At 47.4% G+C, this 18693-nt stretch overlaps 1 protein-coding gene and 1 long non-coding RNA gene across 2 annotated transcripts in view; both read left to right on the top strand.

Annotated features, from left to right (window-relative positions):
- nwd1 (NACHT and WD repeat domain containing 1) overlaps positions 1–18641 on the top strand; it is a 32229-nt gene extending 13588 nt beyond the window's left edge. Inside the window, exons 13-27 of the mRNA XM_062556400.1 lie at positions 474–595; positions 2728–2878; positions 5619–5635; positions 5723–5725; positions 5819–5821; positions 5923–5925; positions 6018–6020; positions 6121–6123; positions 6225–6231; positions 6329–6480; positions 8369–8654; positions 11517–11683; positions 13568–13954; positions 15508–15613; positions 18343–18641. Coding sequence (XP_062412384.1) covers positions 474–595; positions 2728–2878; positions 5619–5635; positions 5723–5725; positions 5819–5821; positions 5923–5925; positions 6018–6020; positions 6121–6123; positions 6225–6231; positions 6329–6480; positions 8369–8654; positions 11517–11683; positions 13568–13954; positions 15508–15613; positions 18343–18629 — 1697 coding nt within the window. The 3' untranslated portion in view covers positions 18630–18641. The remainder of the gene's footprint in view (positions 1–473; positions 596–2727; positions 2879–5618; positions 5636–5722; positions 5726–5818; positions 5822–5922; positions 5926–6017; positions 6021–6120; positions 6124–6224; positions 6232–6328; positions 6481–8368; positions 8655–11516; positions 11684–13567; positions 13955–15507; positions 15614–18342) is intronic.
- Positions 3158–8631, top strand: LOC134102324 (uncharacterized). The gene is made up of 3 exons (XR_009941508.1): positions 3158–3381; positions 6329–6480; positions 8369–8631. It is a non-coding gene; the product is annotated as an uncharacterized LOC134102324 (long non-coding RNA).
- Positions 18642–18693: the final 52 nt, after the last annotated feature.

The following is an 18693-nucleotide window of genomic DNA, read 5'->3' as shown; positions in this document are numbered from 1 at the left end:
CACACACAGGTGAGCTCACCTCCAGATCACACACACACACACACACACACACACAGGTGAGTGTGAGTGACGTCTTAGACTCCAGAGCAGAAGAACCTCATCCATCTCATCAAATGTCCAAAATGACATTTCACTATAGTTTACTTCAAACAGTTGACAAGACTTTTGTTCCTTTGTCTTTGTGTGTGTGTGCATGCGCATGCGTGCCTGTGTGTTATTATTATTTTTAACATTGCATACATTCTAGTGAATGCCAATGCACTTTCAAACTTTTAACCCCTAATGGATGGGTTGGCTGTAAACTGAATTGCCCCTTGGGGATTAATAAAGTTTTCTGAATCTGAATCTGAATTTGAATGTGTGTGTGTGTGTGTGTGTGTGTGCGTGTGTGTGTATGTTTTTGTGTGTTTATGTGTCTGTGTGCGTGTGCATGTGTGTGTGTGCGCGTGTGTGTGTGTGTGTGTGTTCTGCAGGTCCAGTGCTGGCGGTGAGGGTGGTGTGTGAGGACAGCAGCTGTGTGTCCTGTGGAGGCGACGGGGCTCTGAAGCGCTGGAGTCTCATCACGGGAACACACACCTACTGCATCCAGGACGCCGTCAACACACACACACACGACACACACACACGGGACACAGAGACACAGTACAGCGCCCTCTGCTGTGTGGTGGAGGAGAGCGCCGTGGTGTTCACACAGGCACCAGGACAGGTAGGACTCCATTACCCACAATGCTCTACATGTAAGACTACATTACCCACAATGCTCTATTGCCGTGGTGTTCACACAGGCACCTAGACAGGTAGGAGTCCATTACCCACAATGCTCTACATGTAGGACTCCATTACCCACAATGCTCTACATGTAGGACTCCATTACCCACAATGCTCTACATGTAGGACTCCATTACCCACAATGCTCTATTGCCGTGGTGTTCACACAGGCACCTAGACAGGTAGGACTCCATTACCCACAATGCTCTATTGCTGTGGTGTTCACACAGGCACCTAGACAGGTAGGACTCCATTACCCACAATGCTCTACATGTAGGACTCCATTACCCACAATGCTCTATTGCTGTGGTGTTCACACAGGCACCTAGACAGGTAGGACTCCATTACCCACAATGCTCTATTGCTGTGGTGTTCACACAGGCACCTAGACAGGTAGGACTCCATTACCCACAATGCTCTATTGCTGTGGTGTTCACACAGGCACCTAGACAGGTAGGACTCCATTACCCACAATGCTCTACATGTAGGACTCCATTACCCACAATGCTCTATTGCCGTGGTGTTCACACAGGCACCTAGACAGGTAGGACTCCATTACCCACAATGCTCTACATGTAGGACTCCATTACCCACAATGCTCTATTGCCGTGGTGTTCACACAGGCACCTAGACAAGTAGGATTCCATTACCCACAATGCTCTATTGCCGTGGTGTTCACCAGATTGGTCATTGAGCCCGATGGCCACTGGCCGACTCTACATCAAGTTGGCCAAAATTAACACCGACGCCGACTGTCAACAGTGCGGGATACTAAAACAGACTCGAGTCTCTGACCGTATCCAACTGCCCGATGACGTCCGACGACCGATTATTGGGTTGGTGTGACCCGCCCTTTAAAGAGCTCACGTTTACTGAAGATGTGCCGTCCTCCATGCAAAATCCCTTCACTTATCATGTCCCTCATTGAGAGGGCTGTTCGGCCATCATGTCCCTCATTGAGAGGGCTGTTTGGCAATCATGTTTATGCAAGTCATTATCAATACAAACCAACACCTTGGTTCTTACTGTTAGCTAGCTAAATAATCCATGGGAATGCTTTTTTTAAATGTTGAGAAAGGAGGATGGGTTTGAAGGAACAGAGTGTGTGTTATTTCTGAGTGTGTGTGTGTGTCCTCTCTGGAGTGTGTTATTTCTGAGTGTGTGTGTCCTCTCTGGAGTGTGTTATTATTATCTGAGTGTGTGTGTGCTCTCTGGAGTGTGTTATTATTATCTGAGTGTGTGTGTGTGTGTGTGTGTGTGTGCTCTCTGGAGTGTGTTATTTCTGAGTGTGTGTGTGCTCTCTGGTCCATAGTGTGTTATTTCTGAGTGTGTGTATGTGTGTGTGCTCTCTGGAGTGTGTTATTATTATCTGAGTGTGTGTGTGCTCTCTGGAGTGTGTTATTTCTGAGTGTGTGTGTGTGTGTGTCCTCTCTGGAGTGTGTTATTTCTGAGTGTGTGCTGTCCTCTCTGGAGTGTGTTATTTCTGAGTGTGTGTGTGCTCTGGAGTGTGTTATTTCTGAGTGTGTGTGCTCTGGAGTGTGTTATTTCTGAGTGTGTGTGTCCTCTCTGGAGTGTGTTATTTCTGAGTGTGTGTGTCCTCTCTGGAGTGTGTTATTTCTGAGTGTGTGTGTACTCTCTGGAGTGTGTTATTTCTGAGTGTGTGTGTGTCCTCTCTGGAGTGTGTTATTTCTGAGTGTGTGTGTGCTCTCTGGTCCGTAGTGTGTTATTATTATCTGAGTGTGTGTGTGCTCTCTGGAGTGTGTTATTTCTGAGTGTGTGTGTGTTCTCTCTGGTCTGTAGTGTGTTATTATTATCTGAGTGTGTGTGTGCTCTGGAGTGTGTTATTATTATCTGAGTGTGTGTGTGCTCTCTGGAGTGTGTTATTATTATCTGAGTGTGTGTGTACTCTCTGGAGTGTGTTATTATTATCTGAGTGTGTGTGTCCTCTCTGGTCCGTAGTGTGTGAGGGCGTGGCACCTGGGCACAGGTGAGGCGTTGTACGAGGTGAGCCCCGGGCCGGCGGCCATGTTGGGGACGCTGAGTGGGTGTGTGTGCGTGCTGTCAGACGGAGACCTGCTCACCTTCTACAAGGCCTCCACGGGACTGGAGAGCATGCGGACGCGCCTCAACACACACACACACACACTTGATCCCACACATACACTCACATCCACACCCACACACACACTCACACACACACTTGATCCCACACATACACTCACACTCACACACACACTCACACTTGATCCCACACATACACCCACACCCACACACACACACACACTCGATCCCACACATACACTCACACCCACACACACACTCACACCCACACACACACTTGATCCCACACATACACTCACATCCACACACACACTCGAACCCACACACACACTCGATCCCATACATACAGTCAATCCCACACACACACTCGATCCCACACACACACTCAATCCCACACACACTCTCAGCCCCACACACACATTTAGCCCCACACACACTCTCAGCCCCATACACACACACAGGCCAAAACGCGTGCCCACCTTCACCTGTGCGCTGCACCTGCCCAGACATGACACACTGCTGCTGGCCTGCAGAGGACGACTCATCCACCAGGTGTGTACACACACAACTCATCCACCAGGTGGCGCCGATAAACATGTACATCACATCATGTTATTATGCACACACAACTCATCCACCAGGTGGCGCCGATAAACATGTACATCACATTATGTTATTATGCACACACAACTCATCCACCAGGTAGCTGCACTATGATACTGTGTGGAAGCAACGATACTATCAGCTATGATACTGTGTGGAAGCAACGATACTATCAGCTATGATACTGTGTGGAAGCAACGATACTATCAGCTATGATACTGTGTGGAAGCAACGATACTATCAGCTATACTATCAGATACTATCAGCTATACTATCAGATACTATCAGCTATGATACTGTGTGGAAGCAACAATACTATCAGCTATACTATCAGATACTATCAGCTATACTATCAGATACTATCAGCTATGATACTGTGTGGAAGCAACAATACTATCAGCTATACTATCAGATACTATCAGCTATACTATCAGATACTATCAGCTATACTATCAGATACTATCAGCTATGATACTGTGTGGAAGCAACAATACTATCAGCTATACTATCAGATACTATCAGCTATACTATCAGATACTATCAGCTATGATACTGTGTGGAAGCAACAATACTATCAGCTATACTATCAGATACTATCAGCTATACTATCTGATACTATCAGCTATGATACTGTGTGGAAGCAACAATACTATCAGCTATACTATCAGATACTATCAGCTACTATCAGCTAGGATACTGTGTGGAAGCAACAATACTATCAGCTATACTATCAGATACTATCAGCTATACTATCAGATACTATCAGCTATGATACTGTGTGGAAGCAAAGGCAATTACTTAGTCTCCGCTATGATGATTATGATGCAATGGTGCCAAAGACAATAACTTAGTTGATGGTCAAACAATGCACTGGATGAGATAAAAAAAAACTATAGAATCTTTTTGGGGGAAATATTAGTAGTCTGAAGCAATGGCTCAGGACTCCTAAACTGCTAAAGGGCAACATCTCCATCTCTCCCTAACCTCTCTCTCCATCTCTCTCCATCTCTCCCTAACATCTCTCTCCATCTCTCTCCATCTCTCCCTAACCTCTCCCTCTATCTCTCTCCATCTCTCCCTAACCTCTCTCTCCATCTCTCTCCATCTCTCCCTAACATCTCTCCCTAACCTCTCTCTCCATCTCTCCCTAATCTCTCTCTCCATCTCTCCCTAACCTCTCTCTCCATCTCCCTCCATCTCTCTCCATCTCTCCCTAACATCTCTCCCTAACCTCTCCCTCTATCTCTCTCCATCTCCATCTCTCCCTAACCTCTCTCTCCATCTCCATCTCTCTATCTCCCTCTATCTCTCTCCATCTCTCTCCATCTCTCCCTAACATCTCTCCCTAACCTCCATATCTCCATATCTCTCCATCTCTCTGTGACATCTCTCTTCCTCCATCTCTCTCCATCTCCCTCCATATCTCCATATCTCTCCATCTCTCTGTGACATCTCTCCTCCTCCATCTCTCTCCATCTCCCTCCATATCTCCATATCTCTCCATCTCTCTGTGACATCTCTCCTCCTCCATCTCTCTCCATCTCCCTCCATATCTCCATATCTCTCCATCTCTCTGTGACATCTCTCTCCATCTCTCTGTGGTTGGAGGTCTGTATCATCTCTCTCTGTATGTCTGTGGTTGTCTGTATCAGGTCTGTATGTCTGTGGTTGTCTGTATCAGGTCTGTATGTCTGTGGTTGTCTGTATCAGGTCTGTATGTCTGTGGTTATCTGTATCAGGTCTGTATTATCTCTCTGTATGTCTGTATCAGGTCTGTATGTCTGTGGTTATCTGTATCAGGTCTGTATTATCTCTCTGTATGTCTGTATCAGGTCTGTATGTCTGTGGTTGTCTGTATCAGGTCTGTATGTCTGTGGTTGTCTGTATCAGGTCTGTATGTCTGTGGTTGTCTGTATCAGGTCTGTATCAGCGGCAGACGTGACATCACTGACCTCCCCGTGTCGGCCTCATTCCTCTCTGTGTCCGAGGATGAGAGGACGCTCTTAGCAGGTTCATACCTCCATGATTAACTCTGGTGGTGGTGGTGGTGGTGGTGGTGTCTCCTCCATGATTAACTCTGGTGGTGGTGTCTCCTCCATGATTAACTCTGGTGGTGGTGGTGTTGTGTCCACAGGATGTGGGGGGGTGCTGGTGATTAACTCTGCGTTGTCCTGTTGTGTCCACAGGATGTGAGCTGGTGCTGGTGATTAACTCTGTGTTGTCCTGTTGTGTCCACAGGATGTGGGCGGGTGCTGGTGATTAACTCTGTGTTGTCCTGTTGTGTCCACAGGATGTGAGCTGGTGCTGGTGATTAACTCTGTGTTGTCCTGTTGTGTGCACAGGATGTGAGCGGGTGCTGGTGATTAACTCTGTGTTGTGTCCACAGGATGTGAGCGGGTGCTGGTGATTAACTCTGCGTTGTCCTGTTGTGTCCACAGGATGTGAGCGGGTGCTGGTGATTAACTCTGTGTTGTCCTGTTGTGTGCACAGGATGTGAGCGGGTGCTGGTGATTAACTCTGTGTTGTCCCACAGGATGTGAGCGGGTGCTGGTGATTAACTCTGTGTTGTCCTGTTGTGTGCACAGGATGTGAGCGGGTGCTGGTGATTAACTCTGTGTTGTCCTGTTGTGTGCACAGGATGTGGGCGGGTGCTGGTGATTAACTCTGTGTTGTCCTGTTGTCCCACAGGATGTGGGCGGGTGCTGGTGATTAACTCTGTGTTGTCCTGTTGTGTGCACAGGATGTGAGCGGGTGCTGGTGATTAACTCTGTGTTGTCCTGTTGTGTCCACAGGATGTGAGCGGGTGCTGGTGATTAACTCTGTGTTGTCCTGTTGTGTGCACAGGATGTGAGCGGGTGCTGGTGATTAACTCTGTGTTGTCCTGTTGTGTGCACAGGATGTGAGCGGGTGCTGGTGCTGCTGCATCTTCAGCCGTGTGGTTCGCTGCAGCGGCACTGCGAGCTATCCCATGATGCCACAGTGCTGACGGCAGCGGCGTCCAGTCAGGCCGGGGTGGTGGTCAGCGGAGCGGAGGACCAGCTCATCAGGGTGAGGACTCAGGACACACACACACACTCAGGCCTGCACACACACACACTCAGGAGCTGGACACACACACACACACTCAGGCCTGCACACACACGGACTCAGGCCTGCACACACACACACTTAGGCCTGCACACACATGAACCCAGGAGCTGGACACACACACATGGACTCAGGCCTGCACACACACACATGGACTCAGGCCTGCACACACATGGACTCAGGAGCTGGACACACACACACACACTTAGGCCTTCACACACATGGACTATATTCGAAGCAGAAGACAGCTGTCTGCTCCCTCCCTCCCTAAAAAGAGAGCTCTCTCACTAGACATGACTTTAGATTAAATGCATCTTTTAAAAATGAGCGTAGCACTCTAGAATCTGTGGCTAACGGTATGATGTTAGTAACAGCCTTACGTTAAACTAAATTAGCTTACTTAAGCTAGCAGGCTAATGATATATATCAGACCAGACGTAATTCATGGGTAGAGCAATGATATAATCAGATAGTAGTTTATTTCTAATATCAACTGTACAAATCTAAGCAAAATAATGTCACACAAATTACATTTCAACAGATTCAGCAGCCATTACTGATGTCAGCAGCCATCTTTATTTAATTTTCACAGTTTCAGACGTTGCCACAAAGGATTATGGGTAGGAGGCAGCTTGAAGTGTACATCGATGCTGCCTTCAAAATTGTGATATCTTAGAAGGCAGCACAAATGTTTCGAAGCACACTTACCGCCTCGCTCCCTAGTTAGATATCTTAGAGGGCAGCAGTTTTTTCCATTTAGAACAGAGCCATAGACTCTGGCCTGGACACACATGGCGGCCACTCTAAAGTTAAAGTTCACTGATGTTGAGCAGACGCTTTTAACCAAAGTGACACTCGCAATGGCAGGAAACACAGCTGAGTTGTCAGTTGGTGTTGTGACCACAGCTCATCACAAGATAGCTACCTGTACATAACATCATAACCTGTAATAGCTACCTGTACATAACATCATAACCTGTAATAGCTACCTGTACATAACATCACAACATAAGATAGCTACATGTACATAACATCACAACATGAGATAGCTACCTGTACATGAACATCATAACATGAGATAGCTACCTGTACATAACATCATAACCTGTAATAGCTACCTGTACATAACATCATAACCTGTAATAGCTACCTGTACATAACATCATAACCTGTAATAGCTACCTGTACATAACATCACAACATAAGATAGCTACCTGTACATAACATCATAACCTGTAATAGCTACCTGTACATAACATCACAACATAAGATAGCTACCTGTACATAACATCATAACCTGTAATAGCTACCTGTACATAACATCACAACATAAGATAGCTACCTGTACATAACATCATAACCTGTAATAGCTACCTGTACATAACATCACAACATAAGATAGCTACCTGTACATAACATCATAACCTGTAATAGCTACCTGTACATAACATCACAACATGAAATCTAGAAACATCTAAGTCTAAGGATGAGTGTAATGACAGTTTATTTATAATTGTGTTATGGCATTAAACCAGTAAACCAGTAACATGGGACTACGTTTGTAGTAGTTCTATGGTTGTTTTCTTTAGGTGCTGTGGTTTGAATCCATTGTGACTGACCGGGTGTTTTGTGCTAACTTATCGGAGGGTGTTTTTTGCTAAATTATCAGAGGCTGTTTTGTGCTAACTTATTGGAGGGTGATTTGTGCTAACTTATCAGAGGGTGTTTTGTACTTATCGGAGGGTATTTCGTGCTAACTTGTCAGAGGGTGTTTTGTGCTAATTTATCGGAGGGTGTTTTGTGCTAACTTATCGGAGGTTATTGGTTCTTTGTGGTTCTCATTGTGCAGGTGTGGTGTCTGTCTTCCGGAAAACTCCTGGACACATTCCATGGCGTGGGATCCAGTGTGACGTCGCTAGCTGTCTTCGGGGAGACGGTCGTGTCAGCCTCGGCCTGCTCTGGTCAGCTGAAGGTGTGGCAGTTGAACTCTGACCCCAAGCACAAAGCCAAGAGCTCCGTTCCCGCTAACTGCTCCCTGGTGACGCTGTCCAAAGACGGACAGACGGCGTATTTTGTGAAGCACGGCAACCGCAAAGAGGTCTTCTCATGGGACTGTACAACAGGTGACATCACAAGTATGAGAACGGCACTGCAGCCCTCTACACCTGACCACTGTATGACTGTATGTCACACTATCCCTCTACACCTGACCACTCACACTAGCCCTCTACACCTGACCACTCACATTAGCCCTCTACACCTGACCACTCACACTAGCCCTCTACACCTGACCACTCACATTAGCCCTCTACACCTGACCACTGCTGTATGTCACATTAGCCCTCTACACCTGACCCACTCACACTATCTCTCTACACCTGACCCACTCACACTATCCCTCTACACCTGACCACTGCTGTATGTCACACTATTCCTCTACACCTGACCACTCACATTAGCCCTCTACACCTGACCACTCACACTATCCCTCTACACCTGACCACTGCTGTATGTCACACTATCCCTCTACACCTGACCACTCACATAATCCCTCTACACCTGACCACTGACATTAGCCCTCTACACCTGACCACTCACATTAGCCCTCTACACCTGACCACTGCTGTATGTCACACTAGCCCTCTACACCTGACCCACTCACACTATCCCTCTACACCTGACCACTGCTGTATGTCACACTATCCCTCTACACCTGACCACTGCTGTATGTCACACTATCCCTCTACACCTGACCCACTCACACTATCCCTCTACACCTGACCACTGCTGTATGTCACATTATCCCTCTACACCTGACCACTGCTGTATGTCACACTATCCCTCTACACCTGACCACTGCTGTATGTCACATTATCCCTCTACACCTGACCACTCACATTATCCCTCTACACCTGACCACTGCTGTATGTCACATTATCCCTCTACACCTGACCACTGATGTATGTCACATTATCCCTCTACACCTGACCACTCACATTAGCCCTCTACACCTGACCACTGCTGTATGTCACACTATTCCTCTACACCTGACCACTCACATTATCCCTCTACACCTGACCACTCACACTGTCCCTCTACACCTGACCACTCACATTAGCCCTCTACACCTGACCACTCACACTGTCCCTCTACACCTGACCACTGCTGTATGTCACACTATCCCTCTACACCTGACCACTGTTCCATTTGAGTCATGTAGTCTCTTGGGTCTAGAACAGCGACCCTTTTCAAGCTGCTCAGAATCAGAATGGGCTTTATTGGCCAGGTTAGCGTAAACAAACAAGGAATTTGACTCCGGTTAATCTTTGCTCTCCAAGCACAATATAATACTCAAACAAATAAAACATAAAAGAATAAAAACAGACCAGTAAGAATAGAATATAGGGCAGTAGTATGAGGCTACAGTATGTATAAGAATAAATACAGTACATGTGCAAGTAGATAGACACTATGGCTGGGATAGGGTAATGCAGTACACTTGCAAGTAAATAGACACTATGGCTGGGATAGGGTAATGCAGTACACTTGCAAGTAAGTAGACACTATGGCTGGGACAGGGTAATGCAGTACACTTGCAAGTAAGTAGACACTATGGCTGGGATAGGGTAATGCAGTACATTTGCAAGTAAATAGACACTATGGCTGGGATAGGGTAATGCAGTACACTTGCAAGTAAATAGACACTATGGCTGGGATAGGGTAATGCAGTACACTTGCAAGTAAATAGACACTATGGCTGGGATAGGGTAATGCTTGTGTGTGTGTGTGTGTGTGTGTGTGAGGGATAGGGTAATGCTTGTGTGTGTGTGTGTGTGTGTGTGTGTGTGTGTGTGAGGGACAGGGTAATGCAATTGTCCAGAGGGGGAGTGCAGCTGGGAATGTCCACCTACTTGTTGTCCCTGTCGGTTGCCATGGTCGCGGACACCTCAATAGGCACACACGACACAGGAGGCTTTCTGCACCTCTACTGGTATCCTAGCAACTCAGTAGGCTCCTCCTCTTCTTACCTCTACTGGTAGCCTAGCAACTCAGTAGGCTCCTCCTCTTCTTACAGGAGGCTTTCTGCACCTCTACTGGTAGCCTAGCAACTCAGTAGGCTCCTCCTCTTCTTGACCAGTGATGAGAATACCAACACAAGTGTGCTTGAGCAGTGGTGTGTGTGTTCCCTCAGGCTTGACCAGTGGGGTGTGTGTTCCGGCGTGCTTGACCAGTGGGGTGTGTGTTCTGGCGTGCTTCACCAGTGGGGTGTGTGTTCCCTCAGGCTTGACCAGTGGGGTGTGTGTTCCGGCGTGCTTGACCAGTGGAGTGTGTATTCTGGCGTGCTTCACCAGTGGGGTGTGTGTTCCCTCAGGCTTGACCAGTGGGGTGTGTGTTCCGGCGTGCTTGAGCAGTGGGGTGTGTGTTCCGGCGTGCTTGACCAGTGGGGTGTGTGTTCCGGTGTGCTTCACCAGTGGGGTGTGTGTTCTGGCGTGCTTGACCAGTGGGGTGTGTGTTCCGGCGTGCTTGACCAGTGGGGTGTGTGTTCCGGCGTGCTTGACCAGTGGGGTGTGTGTTCCGGCGTGCTTGACCAGTGGGGTGTGTGTTCCGGCGTGCTTGACCAGTGGGGTGTGTGTTCCGGTGTGCTTCACCAGTGGGGTGTGTGTTCCCTCAGGCTTCACCAGTGGGGTGTGTGTCCCTCAGGCTTGACCAGTGGGGTGTGTGTCCCTCAGGCTTGACCAGTGGGGTGTGTGTTCCCTCAGGCTTCACCAGTGGGGTGTGTGTCCCTCAGGCTTGACCAGTGGGGTGTGTGTTCCCTCAGGCTTCACCAGTGGGGTGTGTGTCCCTCAGGCTTCACCAGTGGGGTGTGTGTCCCTCAGGCTTCACCAGTGGGGTGTGTGTTCCCTCAGGCTTCACCAGTGGGGTGTGTGTTCCCTCAGGCTTGACCAGTGTGGTGTGTGTTCCGGCGTGCTTCACCAGTGGGGTGTGTGTTCCCGCAGGCACGTGTGCGGACGCCATGGACACGTCTGCGGAGGTCCTGTGTCTGGAGCTGGCGCAGCAGAAGAAGCTGCTGTTCTGCGGCCTGAGGACCGGAACCGTCATGATCTACCCCTTGGACTTCCCCCTGGAGACCCTGTGCATCCCCCCGCTGGAGGACATGCCAAAGGTACTCAACAACGCCCTTAACAACGCCCTTAACAACGCCCTTATCACGCCCTCAACAACGCCCTTAACAACGCCCTTAACAACGCCCTTAACAACGCCCTCAACAACGCCCTTAACAACGCCCTTAACAACGCCCTCAACAACGCCCTTAACAACGCCCTCAACAACGCCCTTAACAACGCCCTTATCACGCCCTCAACAACACCCCTCAAAGCGCTCAAATGATCTGAGAGTATTACAGTTGCAAACTGGTCTAAACTGGTCTAAACCGGTGTCCTATCTCAGGTGTAAGTGTGAACGTCTAAACTGGTCTCTCCATATGTGTCAGTGTGAATGTCTAAACTGGTCTAAACTGGTGTCCCCATATGTGTGAGTGTGAACGTCTAAACTGGTCTAAACTGGTCTAAACTGGTCTCTCCATATGTGTAAGTGTGAAGGGCTAGACTGGTCTAAACTGGTCTAAACTGGACTCTCCATATATGTAAGTGTGAAGGTCTAGACTGGTCTAAACCGGTCTAAACCGGTCTCTCCATATGTATAAGTGTGAAGGTCTAGACTGGTCTAAACTGGTCTAAACTGGTCTCTCCATATGTATAAGTGTGAAGGTCTAGACTGGTCTAAACTGGTCTAAACTGGTCTCTCCATATGTGTAAGTGTGAAGGACTAGACTGGTCTAAACTGGTCTAAACCGGTCTAACCCAGTCTCTCCATATGTGTAAGTGTGAAGGTCTAGACTGGTCTAGACTGGTCTAGACTGGTCTAAACCGGTCTAAACCGGTCTCTCCATATGTGTAAGTGTGAAGGTCTAGACTGGTCTAAACTGGTCTAAACTGGTCTAAACTGGTCTAAACTGGTCTCTCCATATGTGTAAGTGTGAAGGTCTAGACTGGTCTAAGCCGGTCTAAACCGGTCTCTCCATATGTGTAAGTGTGAAGGTCTAAACTGGTCTAAACTGGTCTCTCCATACGTATAAGTGTGAAGGTCTAGACTGGTCTAAACCGGTCTAAACCGGTCTCTCCATATGTGTAAGTGTGAAGGTCTAAACCGGTCTAAACTGGTCTCTCCATATGTATAAGTGTGAAGGTCTAGACTGGTCTAAACTGGTCTAAACTGGTCTCTCCATATGTGTAAGTGTGAAGGACTAGACTGGTCTAAACTGGTCTAAACCGGTCTAACCCAGTCTCTCCATATGTGTAAGTGTGAAGGTCTAGACTGGTCTAGACTGGTCTAGACTGGTCTAAACCGGTCTAAACCGGTCTCTCCATATGTGTAAGTGTGAAGGGCTAGACTGGTCTAAACTGGTCTAAACTGGTCTCTCCATATGTGTAAGTGTGAAGGTCTAGACTGGTCTAAGCCGGTCTAAACCGGTCTCTCCATATGTGTAAGTGTGAAGGTCTAAACTGGTCTAAACTGGTCTCTCCATACGTATAAGTGTGAAGGTCTAGACTGGTCTAAACCGGTCTAAACCGGTCTCTCCATATGTATAAGTGTGAAGGTCTAGACTGGTCTAAACTGGTCTAAACTGGTCTCTCCATATGTATAAGTGTGAAGGTCTAGACTGGTCTAAACTGGTCTAAACTGGTCTCTCCATATGTGTAAGTGTGAAGGACTAGACTGGTCTAAACTGGTCTAAACCGGTCTAACCCAGTCTCTCCATATGTGTAAGTGTGAAGGTCTAGACTGGTCTAAACCGGTCTAAACCGGTCTCTCCATATGTGTAAGTGTGAAGGTCTAAACTGGTCTAAACTGGTCTCTCCATACGTATAAGTGTGAAGGTCTAGACTGGTCTAAACTCGTCTAAACTGGTCTCTCCATATGTGTAAGTGTGAAGGTCTAGACTGGTCTAAACTGGTCTAAACCGGTCTAACCCGGTGTCCTATCTCAGGTCCAGCGCATGAGCATCAGTCCTCACGAGGTGCGCATGGCGGTGGCGTATGACGACGCGGTGTGTGTGTTTGAGATCACGGCGAGGGACAGCTTCCCGTGTGTGGACGGTCCGTTCGAGCGCTTCCCGCTGACGCTGCTGCCCTCGCCGCTGTCCTGCATGGCGCTGCTGGCTGACTGCCGGCTGCTGTGCGGCACGGAGAGCGGCGCCGTGACGCTGCACGACTTCAAGAGCGCCTCGTCCGTCCCCCTGGAGCCCCACGCCGCCCGCATCACCTGCATCACACTCAGCCACCGCAGCGGCCGCGCCCTCCTGGCCTCCCACGACCCCGTCCAGCGCCTCTGGAGCCTCTCGCCCCTCAGGCTGGAGCACACCATGGACCTCAGGGTACACACACACACACACACACACACACACACACACACACACCATGGACCTCAGGGTACACACACACACACACACACACACACACACACACACACACACACACACACACACACACACACCATGGACCTCAGGGTACACACACACACACACACACACACACACACACACACACACACACACCATGGACCTCAGGGTACACACACACACACACACACACACACACACACACACACACCATGGACCTCAGGGTACACACACACACACACACACACACACACACACACACACACACACACACACACACACACACACACACACACACACACACACACACCATGGACCTCAGGGTACACACACACACACACACACACACACACACACACACACACACCATGGACTACAGGGTACACACACACACACACACACACACACACACACACACACACACACACACACACACCATGGACTACAGGGTACACACACACACACACACACACACACACACACACACCATGGACTACAGGGTACACACACACACACACACACACACACACACACACACACACACACACACACACACACACCATGGACTACAGGGTACACACACACACACACACACACACACACACACACACACCATGGACCACAGGGTCAGACACTCTCGTAGTAACATGTAGCTGAGTTGAGTTTACATTTCTTTAGTCATCTAGTCATTGACAGCAGTCTCAAATGTGACCCTGCATAGCAAAACCAGTCGCTTATCGCACAATAATATTTTGAGAAAATCCACAATAAACAAACTTCCGGGTTAAAATGTTGAATTTCACGTTTTTTGCATAATTCGACAGTGTACAGTCTACAGTTCATATAAGATAAGATAAGATAAGATAAACTTTAATGTCCCAAAAGAGGGAAAATTGTCTTGGGCAGGTATATATATCGTGAACTCATTTCACGGAAAAACATACGTCTTGACTGTTAAACCCGGTGAAGATTCAACACATTAGCAGTCATTCCCGTTGTCCACGCCGCTTAAAAAGTTTATTTCTCCTCTTCTGGCATATCGTGACGGGAGAACCATGTCAACTTTGGATGCGGTTATCTTAGTGATAGTTTCTGTAATACCTTCGATATACATATCATTGGAAAGCTTAGTTTATGGCCGTTCATGTGAGCTCAATAACTTAATTTTGTAGATTCTACCAAAGCAATTGGTTTCGCTTTGCAGGGTCACAAATGTGCTAGAACAGAAGACACCATGTAGGAGAAGGTCAGGCAAGGTCATTTGGCTTCTACAGATAGAGCAAATTACTAGCTGACAACTGAGAGCATGTTTAGGAAAGGGCCAGAAAGCCGTGGGTTAGTGTCTCCAGGTTTTACTGCAAAGTATATTTGAGGAGTGAAGGCTCAATGGTGCTGTAGCTTCAATGACTATCTGGTGTGCCACTTGACATGAAGGCATTGTGCATTTACATTGGCTGAACATCCTTATGTTGTCATAAATAAGTATAAGTATGTAGTACGTGTGTGTGTGTGTGTGTGTTTGTCTGTAGGGGTTCCTGTTTGAAGGAGTGCTGTGTGCCGCCTTCTCTGTGAATGACCAGTACGTGTTCACCGGATCCCAGGACAAAACCATTAAAGTGTGGGACGTAGCCAGTGGTAAGGGCTCATTAAAGTGTGGGGCGTAGCCAGTGGTAAGGACCCATTAAAGTGTGGGACGTAGCCAGTGGTAAGGGCTCATTAAAGTGTGGGGCGTAGCCAGTGGTAAGGACCCATTAAAGTGTGGGGCGTAGCCAGTGGTAAGGACCCATTAAAGTGTGGGGCGTGGCCAGTAAGGGAAGTGTGGGGCGTGGCCAGTAAGGGAAGTGTGGGGTGTGGCCAGTAAGGGAAGTGTGGGGCGTGGCCAGTAAGGGAAGTGTGGGGCGTGGCCAGTAAGGGAAGTGTGGGGCGTGGCCAGTAAGGGAAGTGTGGGGCGTGGCCAGTAAGGACTCATTAAAGTGTGGGGCGTGGCCAGTAAGGGAAGTGTGGGGCGTGGCCAGTAAGGGAAGTGTGGGGCGTGGCCAGTAAGGACTCATTAAAGTGTGGGGCGTGGCCAGTGGTAAGGGCTCATGTTGTCTGCACTAATGACATCATCTACACTAATGAAATACTGCACATTTCACATCCTTTTTATTACATTGCATGTAAATGCAATGTACTGTTATCACTGTTCTTCTTATTATTATTCTTCCGACCAAAATCAACGATCAAAGGCTCTAAAACCACTGAACCGTTTGACGTCATTCAAGCACTCCTACAAAGGTCTCGAAACGGAGATTTGTTCTATTATTTGTCACATTTGTGAACTTTATACTTTTTGAGATATTTACGATAAAAGAGTTTAAAATTCCCATAGAGTTTACATTGAGACCCTTTGGCGGCAAAGATTAATTGTTACGTCAGTGCTCAGCTGTCAGTAATCAAGGATCTCTGAGTCTGATCCAAAGCCATGCCATCACCGCTGCGCTAAACCAGGCTATCGTGAATGTTACGTTACGTCTACAGCTGTGAAAACATTCTACCATGCCACTGTAATCCAGGACGTTGTTGTCTTGTCTCCTGTTAGGCTACTCCTTACTTGATTTGTTTATATCGTTACAGTAGCCTAACCGGTTTGCTCTCGGTAACGTTATCAACAGCTAAAGACAATCTAACCTAAAGACAATCTAACCTAACGTCAATGTAAACACTGTATTTAGCTAACGACAAGCAAACTTGCTCCAGGCTAACGTTTAACGTCGGGTAGGCTGCAAGGCGAACAGGGTTTAGCAAGCTAGTCGACTTGCCAGCCAGGCAATCATCATGGCAATCATTTAAAGCTTTCGGTATCATTCACAAATTAAAAACCTAAGCTTATTGTACATTCCTATTAGGACAATCACGCACCTGAACACACTTCGAAGAACATACTAGCTCATACTGTAAAATGTGTAGCCTACATAAAATATCCTACTGTAAGCTAACGTTACATTTGCTAGATATCCTACCTGTTGCTGCATCATCGTTGATTGGCGTTGTTTGAGTATTCCATGCCTACTTTTAACCTGCATTAGTGTAGATATGAAGGCTAAGCTATCCTACCAGTCGTTTCACTACTAAAGTGTCAGCTCTTGCAACTCGTTTGAAGTTGGCAACTTCATTTCAGTCTTTTCAAATTCTAATAAATGAAGAGTTATTTTCCAAAATAGCCTAGCATGCTATATCCACAATTTTGATGCATTTTCATAAATCACTTTTTAAATGTGACTTTCGAAGTAATTTCAGTGGAATTGTAATTGGGTTATTGTTATTTATCTATTCGTCTGTGTAGCCTAGTTGTCTTTTTAACTATAGGCCTAGGCCTAATACAATGATGTCAGTAACCTTTTTGCATTTACATGCAATGGTAATTCCTTCCATGGAATTACATTTTCTAGTTTCCTGTTTGCAATTCCATAAAGACTGGATGTTGATTTATGTTGAGTGTTCTGCAGCCTACAGTGTTGTTTGATTGTTAGCTGTTGAACACTTGTCATTGGTCAACTGATTATGTGTTCAGTTGTTGCTACAGTCCCCATAAGATAGGTTGTTACTCTGCAAATGATGTCTAGCTATTATTATGCCAAGTGTCAGTGGCTGGGTAGCGTGTTGTCAGTGATTCCTGCTGTGTGGTGTGTTGTCAGTGATTCATGTTGTGTTGTCAGTGATTCCTGCTGTGTATTGTGTTGTCAGTTATTCCTGCTGTGTATTGTGTAGTCAGTTATTCCTGCTGTGTGTTGTCAGTGATGTCCTGCTGGTGTGTTGTGTAGTCAGTGTTTCCAGCTGTGTTGTGTTGTCAGTGATTTCTGCTGTGTGTTGTCATCAGTTATTCCTGCTGTGTGTTGTCAGTGATTTCTGCTGTGTTTTGTGTTGTCAGTAATTCCAGCTGTGTGTTGTATGTTGTCAGTGATTCCAGCTGTGTGTTGTGTTGTCAGTAATTCCAGTTGTGTTGTGTTGTCAGTAATTCCAGCTGTGTGTTGTCAGTAATTTCCGTATATGTTGTGTGGTCAATTATTCCTGCTGTGTGTTGTGTGGTCAGTGATTCCTGCTGGGTGTTGTGTTGTCAGTAATTCCAACTGTGTGTTGTCAGTAATTCCAACTGTGTGTTGTCAGTAATTCCTGCTGTGTGTTCAGTGATTCCTGTTGTGTGTTGTGTTGTCAGTGATTCCTGTTGTGTGTTGTGTGTCCAGTGATTCCTGCTGTGTGTGGTCAGTGATTCCTGCTGTGTGTTGTGTGGTCAGTGATTCCTGTTGCGTGTTGTGTCATCAGTGATTCCTGCTGTGTGTTGTGTGGTCAGTGATTCCTGCTGTGTGTGGTGTGGTGTGCTGCAGGCCGGCTGCTCTACGTGCAGTACGTCTACTCCCCCATCGTGCGGATGCTGCCGCAGAAGGACGGACTGGTGGCCGTGTCACAGCTCGGCCATTTCATCAAGGAGGCGTTCCGCTGTCCCGGTGAGATCCGGGCCAACTTCACCCCGCTGCGCAAGTTCCAGGCCCAGTTCAGACTCATGTATCGCCTGAAGAAACTGGATCCAAATGTCAAACTCCCTGGAGAGACCCCAGAGAACAACACAGAAAACGCTAAAGCGAAGTCGTCCAACACATGCATCCTTCTGTAGCACTGACTCAAACGCTAAAGCGAAGTCATCATCACAACTGAATGAATCACAACATCATGTGAAA

Source organism: Sardina pilchardus, chromosome 15 (genome assembly GCF_963854185.1).
Source record: "Sardina pilchardus chromosome 15, fSarPil1.1, whole genome shotgun sequence".
NCBI lineage: Eukaryota > Metazoa > Chordata > Actinopteri > Clupeiformes > Clupeidae > Sardina > Sardina pilchardus.
The sequence above is the reverse complement of the archived record's forward strand: the minus strand, read 5'-3'. Positions and strand labels throughout refer to the sequence as shown.